The sequence below is a fragment of the Paramisgurnus dabryanus genome, chromosome 8, assembly GCF_030506205.2.
Source record: "Paramisgurnus dabryanus chromosome 8, PD_genome_1.1, whole genome shotgun sequence".
NCBI lineage: Eukaryota > Metazoa > Chordata > Actinopteri > Cypriniformes > Cobitidae > Paramisgurnus > Paramisgurnus dabryanus.
In genome coordinates, this window is record NC_133344.1 from 28,969,029 (window position 1) to 28,983,211 (window position 14,183).

At 35.9% G+C, this 14,183-nt stretch overlaps 2 protein-coding genes across 2 annotated transcripts in view; both read left to right on the forward strand.

Moving 5' to 3' along the window:
* The window catches only part of LOC135771257 (integrin alpha-D-like), a 62,111-nt gene that overhangs the window by 1,165 nt on the left and 46,763 nt on the right, over positions 1-14,183 (forward strand). The gene's annotated exons all lie outside the window — the stretch shown is intronic.
* On the forward strand, positions 44-13,151 carry LOC135771266 (integrin alpha-E-like). The gene is made up of 12 exons (XM_065281452.2): positions 44-126; positions 706-811; positions 887-952; positions 1,038-1,159; positions 1,311-1,461; positions 1,561-1,714; positions 2,474-2,618; positions 9,577-9,698; positions 9,875-10,026; positions 10,499-10,652; positions 12,248-12,383; positions 12,656-13,151. The coding sequence occupies exons 6-12, from the start codon at positions 1,610-1,612 to the stop codon at positions 12,658-12,660; spliced, it is 819 nt and encodes a 272-aa protein (XP_065137524.2). The 5' UTR covers positions 44-126; positions 706-811; positions 887-952; positions 1,038-1,159; positions 1,311-1,461; positions 1,561-1,609; the 3' UTR covers positions 12,661-13,151.

The following is a 14,183-nucleotide window of genomic DNA, read 5'->3' on the forward strand; positions in this document are numbered from 1 at the left end:
TTGTATTGTACGATAAGCTTTTATTACACCAACACCAATATCTTTTCTAAAGATGAGACAACAAAAGGCCTGAGACCGATAGCATCACTAGCTGCTAGCGTGATATCAGACGAAGAGCATCTTCTGGTATGTTTACAGCTTCAGAGGTGGTAAATGTGGTAGAAAAGTGTGAATGAGAAGTGAACTGTTAATAATCAGATAAAGAGAAGCTTTTTATCTGTCTTACATTGGTTTCCAATGCAAGGCAGTGACAGAAATGCATCAGTTCTCATTTTGAGAACAGGAAAAATATTTAAGAACAAACCAATTATAAAAAACAGTTATTTGGGGAGTTTATTTAAATGTATTGACTTGAAACACATTTATTTGTGTGTTAGTATTTTGGGTCAACATCAGAAGGTAGTCGTATTGGGTGGTTTCACTGAAATCACTGATTAAGTTTTAACTAAAATTTTCTCACTTTAAGTAAAAAAATCTTAATAATAATGTTCATGTTTTAAATGTTTTAGGTGTTACCAATTGAAGTATTTTTTGTTTGTTCACTTAAAGTGAGAAAATTCTAATTCTAAAATTCTATTTCTAATACCAATTTTTTTAGGGGTTAGCAATTAAAGTTTTTAAGTAGAGCAGCTTTAATTTTTTTTGGAAGATATGTATTTTATTAAATTAGAATGGGATGTTTACATTTTGTTATTTCTTCTCAAGTTGTGTAATCAGGTTCGCACAAAGAAGTCATCAACCGAGTATTTGAATGGATATTGCACAATGATAAATCCCACGAGGACAATCAAATTGCATCCTGCTGAATTAGGTACGTTTAATGTGATATTTGATCATTTAATAATGCCAAATATTTCTGAATGTTTTGCATCCATTTTTTTTTCAGTTCAAAATCAAAATGCAGCACTCAACAGCAACAACAACAACAATCATGGTGGACGCATCAATCGGGGTGAGAAAACTCTTGTGATGGTGTTACTAATTGATCATGTAAATACAATCAAACATGTACTTTAGAGATACTTTACATGTTGTAGATGCTGGGACAGAGATTGCTTTTGTGTTGGATGGTTCTAGCAGCATTCACCCTGATGACTTTCAGAGAGCCAAAGACTTTATCAGCAAAGTCATGACAAATGTTTGGAAAACATGTTTTAATGTAAGTAAAGCTAAAGGTTTTTATTTTACATATTCAGCTCTTTATGTTCCTGCAGCTTAGTAAAGCTGTGGTTGTCATGGTTTCATAAATGTGTGAACTGTATTATGTTTGGTAATGAAAATCAAAAAGATTTAAATGAATCTCTTTTTAGTGTGCTTTTGCAATAGTGCAGTACGGAAGTAGGATTAGGACTGAACTTCCACTTCAAGACAATAAGGATGCCAGCACGACTTGGAAAAAGTCAAGGAAATACAACAACTTGGCAATCTCACAAAGACCGCCTCAGCCATCCACTATGTGCTGTGAGTTCTTCTATATTATTTATAATGACAAAAATCAAGCACCTTTGCTTCAGGGATTAATTAAGTCATGCTCTCTTTTACTTCATTTGCCGACTACAGTACAAATATTTTCGTCCCTGAGAATGGATCAAAAAATAACTCCAAAAAAATGATAATTGTCTTGTCTGACGGAAAGATGTTGGGAGACCCAATGCAGCTTACTGATGTTTTGAACATGCAAGAAATGAAGGAAGTAACTCGCTTTGCCATTGGTGTAAGTGACCTGTTTACTACTGAATGTATGACATTTATTTATGTACACACTCTTTCTTACATTTTTATAAAAATCTTTTCTATAAATGACTCCATACTAAAGATACTTCATACATTAACCCATACAATGATTGAAAAGGATTTTGCTCTTGTTAAATGTTTTGTGTCTTTCATGTGGTGGTCATGCTGGCCATTCTTGAAAAATGACACAAAACAGAACAAAGCGGTTTTAATGTCAAATAAAATAAATATGTTAATTTTAGAGTGGCAAACATTAAACAAACAATTTTTCATATAGCTACAGTTTTGGATTCAACTATGGACACGATATACTTATCAATTAAACAATGACTATTAGAAACATTTAGTATGTGCAGAATGTGTATATTATTAAGTTTCTGATTATGAGACAAATGAATCCCCACATTGCATTAATGCAAAAGTTTCTGAAGCCTCGTCTGCTGCTGCTAGAGGTGCTTATTTAGTAAATGCTTCTGTGTGTCATATTTAAGGGAAGTGAGCAACGATCTATGTCGAAAGTGTTGGAAATCAGGTTGGTATTTATAGTTTAAAGAACCTTTGCTGTGGAAATTAAAAGTCATTTATGGAACATTCAGCCCCCCCCCCAAAAAAAACACCCTTTAGGAACCTTTATTTTTTAAGGTTTCAACTTCATTTATATACAATACTTAAATAAATTACAAAATATATCATAACATATGCAGCCTACTGTTGCAATAACATCATAAATCATCTGTAGGTTGGTGACAGCATTCTGCGCAATCCAGAGGCAGTACAAGAAATGAAGGACATAGCAGATGCTGATAAGTTTTTTAATGTATCCAGTTACGCTGCCTTATACGACATCCTTTCTCACATGGAACTAAGCATAACTGGAATTGCAGGTATGAGTTTTATTCATAGACTGAAAGATTACAACATAAATATAGATTCTGATTTTACATTTTACATCAGTATTATTAATATTCTTCACATTGAAGGAGAAATTATTCAGGGTTTATACAGAAATCCTTAAGTTAAATTTACTACTTTTTACTACCTTTTTTACTACCTTCAGAATATTTTTTAAAACCATCACAACACTGAATTGCAAGTGTTAATCAGCGACCTTTCTATTATTTACACAGATTTTGACATATATAACATACAAAAAAGAATTAAAGTGAAAAAAATTCTTCTGACTGAAATATTTTTCAGGCCAAGTCATATTCCTTTACCTAACACTTTATGTAGGCAAGACCAATAGCATTTTAAGGGGAGATTTTATTGCCATAAATTCCATATTGAAGTCTTATGTGGCATATAGGTAGCTGTAGTTTGCAGGGCATTTCAGATTAAGGCAAAACATAAATAACTCACTATACTGTATAAAAAGAAAACATGAATATCACCACCTTTAATGAATCTTTTATTAATTATTTATTAATTGTAAATGTATTTATTTTAGCATTTACTAATAATTTTTTAATCAAAGTTGAAACTGTTAACATAAGTGAATGCACCATGAACCACGGTCAATTACTGTAATGACATAAACAAGAATAAATTAATGATTATATACTCTATATTTTTCATTGTTTGTTTATGTTATATAATTTATTTACTAATGTGAACAAATACAACTTTTTCATATCATATTATTCAGTAAACATAAACAAATAATCCAGGGTCTGTTCTGTTCACACAACAGCTTACAGTCACAGCTCTAATACAGAAACGTTATGTATGAACGAGTAACTCGAGTCAAACTCGTGTAGAAATCGCACAGGATGTCTGTAACCATCGTGACAGTTGTTAATTGAATGACTGTACATTTATCAACAAATTATTATTTTACAATAGAGGCAGCGCTGATGTGCTAGTTTATGCGCAATGTTTCTGCTGTTTACTTTCTCCTAAGACCTAAATGGTCGTGTTTATATGAGGATATTTGCAAAGACGGGATTTTTGACGCATATGTGTTATTTAAGGCCAATAAAGCGGCAAAAGTACGTACAACACAAGCTCAATGAGAAACGAATGCGCGGCTAGCGTGCTCCTCTGACACAGAAACAGCGGACGCACTGTTGTTTGTGTTTGAATGGCTTAAAATCACTTGTTTTTAAACTGCTGTGCTTAAATATATGTACAAATGTTACGTTTTTGTGCCCACAAGCAAATGCAACTGCAAGAACCGACAGGTGGATGACATCAAAGTCCCGCGAGAGCATTTCGGAAGCAGTCTCCTCTTATGATTCCTCGTCATTCGCTCTCGCAGGATTTGGACGTCATCTGCCTCTTGGTTCTTGTGGATCCACATGAAGTTTACCCACGAGTTAAACAAACCCGTTGTACCAGCCACTGGCTATATCAGCATAGCATTAAAAAGCGTGCCGCGGATGATCAGTAACGTGAGAAATCATTTACCCCCAAAATAGAGGACCCCTTACGTTAGTCATACTGTGCAAAGACACGCAATTACCTGTTTTCTTAGCCCACGAACTGAAAGGCTTGCCAATCTTCTTTTACACCTTTATCGATCTTCAAAACATCGGAGCCTTCCTGCATTATAAGTTTGACCATGCTAGCTGAAATAAAGTTTTACCTCAGCTTAACGTAATACAGTCAGAAAACCCGGAGTGGATCCGGTCCATAGTGATTACAGAACGCTTACAGCGGAGAGAGGAACGTGATTTGGTTCCACTCCAGGCTTTGATCACATCCCAGAGACGAAAGACCTTTGATTATTTGCCCAAATATGCAGGTGATTTGAACTAATTTCCAGGCATCATAACATTACAAAAGGCAATCGAAAATTTACTACCTCGTCAGATGACGCTTACTACTTTTTACTACTTTTTACTGGCCTTAATTTGGCATAATTTAATTTACTACCTTTTACTACTTTTTACAACCCCGCGGAAACCCTGTTATTTCATAATTTAGCACCCTACTGGCATCCCAGTGCATTAATGTTAACAGTTACAACCTTTGATTTTAAACATGCATCAGTAAATGCTGAAATTAACATGAAGAAATGCTGTGGTATTTTTATATTAAAAAGATACCCAAGAGACCACAGGCACTAAGTAAGGGATAATGTACAGGCAGCTTTGCGTCAGGTCCTGATCACACTGTCGGGGCTTATTTTCAGACATTGTTTGCCTGAATTACAACAGCTTCCAGTTTCATGGTGAAACATCAAACTTTGCCAGGCCGCCACGGACACACCTTTCAACGAAAAGTCAAGATCTTTACAATCTATCATCGCAAAGTCCTTAAGATCTGTCTGACCAAATAAGATGATGATCTAATTAAATTTTTTATATGAGAGGTAAATCACAGTGTACAACCTGACATTTCCTGCTGCCAGCAGGTGGCGCTATGACTGTATTTGAATAATTCCATGTTGATGTGTTCAGACCAGGGCACTTATCAATCATGTGAAGTGTGGGTCAGATTAGACTTTGTAAGCCTGAGTTAGAACAACTTCCTGTTTTATTGAGAAAAGCAGAAATTTGGCAGGCCGCCATGGACACACCCTCCAACGAAAAGTCAAGATCTCCGCAATTTAGCATCGCAAAGGCCTTAAGATGACACAGACCAAATATGGTTTTAATCTAATGAAATCTGTAAGAGGAGTTTGTTAAAGTATGAGCCTGGAAATGGCAAAATTTGCACTCAAACTACAGAGAAAATTAAAAATGGCTGACTTCCTGTGGGGTTTAGAACTTCGCTCCAAGAGACTTTTTTGTAGGTCTTGGGGTGATACATTATCCTATCACATTTCATATTTGTACGTTTACCGTAGCGGGGGGGCTGCTCTCTTAAGTTTTTGTAGGTGGCGCTATAGAGACATTTTTACACCTCCCCTTCTAAAGCCTATTTCAAATTAAAAAAATCCATCACATTTTACGTGTATGCAAAATTTCATGACTTTTTGAGCTTGTTTAGGCTGTCAAAATTGCGATTCATTTGTCGATATTTTGCAAGGCCACCACGGACATGCCCTTCAATGAAAAGTCAAGGTTGTTGCTATTTATCATCACACGAGGTCTTGAGATTAGACTGATAAAATATGATGTTGATATGGTTAAATCTCTAAGAGCAGTAAGTCACACTGTAAAACGTGGTATTTCCTGCTGCCTCTAGGTGGCGCTATGACTGTTACTGAATTATACCATGTTCAGTCCGGGACCCTTATCAAATGTGTGAAATCGGGGACAGATCTGACATTGTATGCCTGAATTACAACAACTTCATGTTTCATTGCGAAACATCTCACTTTGCCAGGCCGCCACGGACACGCCCTTCAACGAAAAGTCAAGATATTCACAATTTATCATCGCAAAGGGCTTAAGATCAGTCTGACCAAACAAGATGATGATTTGATTAAATCTCTAAGAGCAATAAATCATGGCGTAAAACATGGCATTTCCTGCTGCACCTAGGTGGCGCTATGAGTGAAGCTGAATTTTGGCATGGAAATGTGTTCAGGCCAAGACCCTTATCAAACATGTGAAGTGTGGGTCAGATTGGACAATGTATGCCTGAGTAAGAACAACATCCTGTTTCATGGCGAAAACGCTGAAATTTGTCAGGCCGCCATGGACACACCCTCCAACGAAAAGTCAAAAGCTCTGCACTCTAACATCGCAAAGGCCTTTAGATGATACTGACCAAATATGATGATGATCGGATTAAATCTCTAGGAGGAGTTCGTTAAAGTACGAAGCCTGGAAATGCCAAAATTTGCACAGAAAACACAGCGAACATTCAAAATGGCCGACTTCCTGTGGGTTTTAGAGCTTGGTTCCAAGGGACTTTTTTGTAGATCTTGAGGTGATAGATGACCCTACCAAATTTCGTATCTGTACGTTTTTCGTAGCGGGAGGGTTGTTCTTTTGAAATTTTGCAGGTGGCGCTATCAAGCCATTTCTACACGCCCACTTCTGACACCTATACCACATGTACATTTTCGTCACTTCTGACGCGTGTGCAAAGTTTCATGAGTTTTCGAGCATGTTTAGGCCCTCAAAAATGCGATTCATTTCGGAGAAGAAAAAGCAGAAGAAACTGAGCAAAAACAATAAGGCTTTGCACCCACGGTGCAGGCCATTCTGGCCTGCTCCTCGGTGCTTGGGCCCTAAAAACATGTCGTTAGCAAATTTCCAGCAACAATCACAGACATTAGGTAGGCTTATTCATATTGGCACGTGTAATGCAGCATATTGAACTTAATAAAACCACAGTGGAGATAGTACAGGGGTGTAAACAACGCGCTTTTCGCGTCAGTTTGGGTGACTTGGGTCTGAGAGGGGTTGGATTATAATTTCACAAAGTCATCTGAAGCCATTCCATAGCTTAATGTGAGGGACAGAAGTCTATTTACATCATTACATTAAAGTTTACGTAATCTCGTTCCCTCCTCCCTAAACATAACATGTCTAGACGTCTAAGCATTTTTCCTTGTGTTGTCAAATAGGCTAGACCTCAATATACTCAGATCTTGTCGTAATGTATTACTTTAGTATTTGTATTATTAGTAACGGTGTACTTATGGTAAATAAAAACACGCAAATTAAATTTTGGTTTCTTCATGAGGTGTGTAACCAAGTTTTTCTTTTTTATAGGGACAGCAGAATGAAAAGAAAAAGCGATATTACCAACTTCTTTCTAAAGAAGCAAAAGTCAGGTGCAGATCAGGGCCAAACAGATCCCAGTTGTTCTATTTTTGCTGTATACTTAATACATATAGGCTATAATTGTGTACATTTTGGAAAATAAACAACTTCAATTTAATATACATTTGTGGAAAATAATTTATTTTTAGTGTAATTAAATACTTTGTATATTGACCCCCCAAAATAATACCTTGCCACCCATTTGCCACCCCTGTTTTAAAAGTCTAGCTCCGCCACTGCTTATTTTGCGATAACTACCGGCTGCCTGTACATTATCCCGCGTATTACACGGCTACTTGCCACAAAAGGAAACAAACTGGACATGAATATGAATTTGAAACCTTTTATTGGCATATGAAACTGTTCAACCCGGCGCTCAGGTAGAATATTTGTGTGATAGGTGCTCTTGGGGTAGGGAAAAATCCAAAGACAAAAAACACAAGTCCCAGGCACTCAATCAAAAATAACAAAAGGAGAAGGAATTAATCAAAAGCCTTTAATATGTGTGGCTTACATTATTTAAAATCCAAACACCAACATGTTTCGACCAGCAAGTGGTCTTCTTCAGGGCAAAGCCAGTTTATTGTCATATTTGTTTTAAATTAACATTTTTATCCTTCCGCGAAACGAGTGACTAACATTCAAAAGGAATGTACGTTAGTACGACAATTTATAACATCTACATATGAATATATAAGTATTTTATTTATTTACAAGTATTAAGTTGCACATTTCTATTAATTGTGAACTGTGACATTGAAAATGTGGTCCCGGCACGGATGTTGAAGTTGATGTTTTTGGTAGAGTCAGCGAAAGTTTTCTCTATGGACTTTTTGTTGATTGCCCCTAAAATCACATTTATCATTAAATGTTGGTCCAGTGTTTGTCACAAGATGACGCCAAACGGTAATCTTTGTTGGCGCGGAGGGATTTTAAACATACAAGTAGTACCGGCTATTAGTGCTGGGCGATAATTCGATAACGATAATTTTACCGATATAAACTTTTCCGATAAAACGATAAGGGAAGTTCGATAAGTGATCGATAATGTTTACGCACTGTGCGTAATGTTGCGCGAGCACTTCCGGATGCGGCACGCGCTCTTGGTTTACAATCAACAGTGTCAGTTAGACTTGAAGGAGTGGAAGATGAGGCAAGTTATTCATTTATTAGTAGAGACCTATGATTTTCGCGATGCGGATAACGCGGACGGAATCACGAAATCCAAATGCGCGGAAACATTTTCTTGTGTGTAATGTTGGACGCGCAAACAGGGTTCGTCAAACACAGCAGACACAATAGGTGCAGTATACTGTACTTTTTATTCAGCGTCCGCCTTGCGTCCGCACAGCTTTAAAAGTATATTTACAGGACATTCACAAATTCAGGAAACTGAGGAAAAGCAGCAGATCCACCACTGCAGTGAATATAGTGTTTGCGTACGTGCGCTCCCTCAGCAACGTGACACTCTTGACATCCATTTATCAGCGTGTATAGCTCGTACATGTATAACACACGCGTGATCACTGAACTAAGTTTTCTTTCTTGTTTAAGTGAACATAAACAGCTGTTACTCAGTGTATTGAAACTAAAGCAGTCTGTCTTGGGTCTTAAAGTGACAGTAGTCTGCTGCTTTTGTGTCAGAAATGTGTTGATTTCATAACAAATAGATTTAAATTTAATACAGATGCATTAAAACAAGATTTTAGTATTTGTATTTGTCATGTTCTTAATAAAAAGTAGTTTAAAACCATTATTAACTGTCTGTTTTTTAAAATTTTCATTCAGGAGCAAAAATCTGCCTTTAAATTTGACAGGAGTAAAGATTTGTTATTTATCATGATAATTATCGATATCGACTGATATGGAAAACATTTTCTCGATAATTTTTTGGGTCATATCGCCCAGCCCTACCGGCTATACGTTATTACTTTGGAGCAGTTATTATTTGAAAAGAACGAACCTGCAAATGTCTCAACTGACCAATCAGAATCAAGCATTCCGGAGAGCCATGTAATAAAGCAAATCAACAAACCCTTTCTAATAAATTAAAACTAGTCTTTGTTATGTGATACATGGATATAGAGGATTTAAAGACAGAAACAACAAATAGATGGAGCAATTGTCTTACATTTAGAAACTTCTATGTTTGTACCAAACCCTCTACTGTATGTTGTAGATGCCGGGACAGAGATTGCTTTTGTGCTCGATGGTTCTGCCAGCATTTATCCGGATGACTTTCAGAGAGCCAAAGACTTTATCTGCAATGTCATGACAAATGTTTGGAAAACATGTTTTAATGTAAGTAGAAGCTAAAGGTTTGTATGTTATATTACATATGCAAATCAGTGTCTGTCATGGTTTCCTAAAAATGTGATCTACTACAATATGATGTCAAATCTTTGATTTGTTCAGTTTTTCTATGGTACAAATCAAATGTGGTACAAATTCAACTCAGAAAATTAATCTCTTTTTAGTGTGCTTTTGCAATAGTGCAGTACGGAAGTGGGATTAGGACTGAACTCCCACTTCAAGACAATAAGGATGCCAAGAGGACCTTGGAAAAAGTCAAGGAAATACAGCAAATTGGCAGTATCACAAAGACCGCCTCAGCCATCCACCACGTGCTGTGAGTTCTACTACATTAACTGTAAGGGGGCATGCACACCAAAGCTTTTACGCCAACAGCCGGTGTATGTTTTCAATAGTTTCCAATGGAAGCACAGAGTTTTTTAAAAAAGCAAGCAGCTGGCGTTTTAATTCACGCTGAAAGAGTTGAAAAATATTCAACTTTGAGAGAAAAGCACAGCTCGTCAATGTCAGTTCTCACACTGCCGTCCAATCACAGTGGAGGAGGGGTGGGACAAATATCACAACAACCAACCGGCACCTCTTACAACGACTGATAAACAAAGCAGAAGTATCACAGCAACCAAAGCAATCAGCTGAAGAAAACTGGCAGTCGGCGTCCGCCTGGCGTTTTCAGCCGCTTTTAAAAGCTTTGGTTTACCCACCCCCTAATGTAAAATATTTACAAGTGTGTGATAAATTTGGGGATGAGTTAAGTTATGCTCTCTTCTGATGTAATTTCCTGTTTACAGTACAAATGTTTTCATCCCTGAAAGTGGATCAAAAAGTAACTCCAATAAAATTATAATCGTATTGACTGACGGAAAGATGTTGGGAGACCCAATGAACCTTACTGATGTTTTGAAGATGCCAGAAATGAAGGGAGTAACTCGCTTTGCCATAGGAGTAAGTGACCTGTTTACTGTTGATTTTAATTACATGATATTATACAGATAACACAGTTTTTAAACATCTATCATGATATTTACTTTTCATCATGAAAGGAAATTTGTCCATCACTACCAATCAAAATGCAGGTTTGTTTATATGTGAACTTTGTAGATGGTCCCTTTCCCACCATTTTTCCAACATTCAATTAAAAAAATTGAATTACATTTGGCAGACGCTTTGTATACAATGCTATTATGGTATACTTTTAATCAGTACGTGTGTTTACTTGGATCAAAGCTTTGCAATGCTATTTTGAATGCCCTACCGAGTTACAGGAATTACTTATAGACCTTTTGCGAGTCGACGTCACAGTTACGTCACGCGCGCATGTGGTGGCAGAAAAAACAGTGGAACTGAATGAGACACGAGTGAAACAAACAATATAACTCACTAGAAAATGTTTTGTTGTGCTGTTGAGTGTCAGAATAGGAATGCCAAAATAGATGACCTTCATTTTTATAGTATACCGTCGTCGAAGACACCATTTGAAGATAAACGTAGGTGTTTATGGTTGCAATAAAAGCCCTCAACCGACAGACTGGAGTGATGAAATCATTTGGAAATCTTTTAATAATTACAATAGAAAATAATTAGAGAAGATATCCGTAGTTCTGTCGAAGTCTGATCCCTCTATGTGTTTCTTATAGCGTTTTCATCACATTACGTTTATAATTTATTTAGAAAGATTAAAGATTTGAATTAGTTCATAATATTAATAATATTACCATTTATTAAAGTTTTCGTATTTTTTCGTTTTCTATTATTTCTTTTTACCTTATATCTTAGCTTATGTCTTCTTCCTGTTTGTTCTAAATTATGATGTTTACTAATAAATATATAAACATAGCACACACACACGATGTAAAGTGTTAGTAATATATAAACAGGCCTATACAAATTAATTTGTATGTAAACATAATAGTTTTAGAACAAACACGTAGGCTAGAAATTTAAGGAAGAAATTGAAAACAGGACTTTATGATAATAAATGATATTATACAGAATGCATGATAGTATTGCTCTTATAAGTACGTCAGCGATTCATACTGTAAAAATAATTGATTTACCAATAAAGAACAATACATATACATTACATACATGCACATATCAGTAGCCAAGCCATTTAAACTTTTAATTTATTTAAAAAATAAACGTAACTTGGTGAAAACGTTATAAGAAACATTACACTTAAGAGAAATATATGGGAAACAGACTTCTACAGAACACCGGATCCATAAAATCACAGTTTAACGCTAAAACACTTCACACAGCTATTGAGAAGCATTCATTTTCTGCCACCAGTTGGGCTCCGCCCACAAAAAAACGTCATCTCTGTTTGCAAACACGCAAAAGGTCTAGAATCATGCAGATTAAACTTCACTCTGCAAAAAGGGTAAAGTTTTTGTGGCATCGTTTGCTTCTGGTAGAGACGCTACACTTTTGTGGGTCATACTTGACGGAAGTGACATACGGTTGTATGGGTTGGGGGACTCTGAATAAAATGTAATAATAAAATGTAAACCTACTCAATTATATCGTACTGTCTGTAGGTTGGTGATGCCCTTTTGTCTGATCCCGAGGCAGTTGAAGAGATGAAGGAGATAGCAGGAAACAATCAGTTTTTTAAAGTTTCTAATTATGCTGCCTTAGGTGACATCCTTTCTCAAGTGGAACAAAGCATTAAAGGTAAGCAGGGAATTGAGAGTAAGAGTTGTTAAGCGGCAGGATGTTCACACATGTTTGCCATAAAAGTGGATGGTTGGATGCATGCACAAAATGTATACATATCTGTTCCTAAATAGTTCATGTTATGACCTTTTTAAAGGATACTTCTTCAGTAACAGCTAGCTTGGGACCGTTTAACAAGGCACCCAAATCCAATAGGGTTGAAATATCGAATTTGTTTTCCAGAAAGCAGACTCTCCTAATTTCCTTTTTTTGTTCTTTGTTTTTTACAGATTGATGTTGGCGGCTAACAACATGATATTTGATATGGAGGACCAAAGGGAGCGTTACCAAACTCATGATCAAAAACAAAAGTATGAAACTCCAGCTATAGGTTATTACAGTATTAGTTAACTGTTAATTGTTATAGTATACTATAATTACAAATCACAGTTCATATTTGACACAGGACAAATCTGTACAACATTCTGAGAAGAAATATTTAACTGTAAAGTTACCTTTAACTGTGTACTCAAATTAGTTTTGCCTTCAATACATTTAAATAAAGGTAGGATGTAAAGGGTCAATGGATTTGTCCAAAATAATGAATGTTATCACTATGGAATCATTCCTAACAATGTTTTGTTTTTGTACTTTAAAATGAGATTGCAATTGTTGTAGTTTTTGTGTATCCAAGAGATTACTGGAGAGTGCAGACAGCCATCACTAGCTACGTTTACATGGACACCTTTTCCCTCTGAATTAAATCATTTTGATTGATGAATCCTATTATAGTGTTTACATGAACACTTAATAATGCAATCAAATTGATGTGGTGTTTATATGGCACAGGCTTCAAATCAGATTTAATCATTTTACATGCGCACATTGCACAAATATATATATATATATTTATATATATATATATATATATATATATTTATATTATATTATTTTATATATTATTTTATATATATATATATATATATATATATATATATATATATATATATATATATATATATATATATATATATTTGTGCAATGTGCACATGTAAAATGATTAAATCTGATATATATATATATACATACATACATACACACACACACACACACACACACACAACAGTTCTTTCTGGTTCTCGAATCTGATTAGCTAAGAGCTATGCTATATTCTACTGATAACGGCACTGTAACCGCTTCACCTTTCGTATCATTCCGCCACCTAGTGAATGGAGGTCCTTTAAACAGGCTCATCTCTGAATGGAAAAACTGCACGCACACACGGACACACACAAATGCACTCTCCGTGTGTCTCATTAGTTCACTAGCTCATAAATCAGTCTGTGAATCCCAATCGGAAGCGACAATTCCGTCAAAGATCAGCGCTCATGGATGTTACGTTAAACTTAATGGGAGTAATGTCTTGTCACATCGTTATAAGCAGCATGCAAAAAACATCTCTCTGACACTTATTAAAAAAACAGTTTTATATAGTACTGATAAGAACAATCAATAATCGAGTGCTCGTATCGCGTTAAGAATAAATGGGAAAGCAATAGTAACATTATATAAGTATAGTTTTATAAACTTTTACCTCGCGCCAAAACAATAACAACACAAAAGACACTAAATATGAATAAGAAAACAAGTAATAGTTTCATCATGACACCAAATACTGCTGATTTGATCTCATTTTTGACCATCAAACACAGACAGGGCCAACATCAGAGCCAGGGAATCCCTGTTGTAGCCCAGATAGGGCAGTGGTCAGCGGGGCGAGTGAACACTGACGTCCGCTCATGCTCTGGTTCTCATACG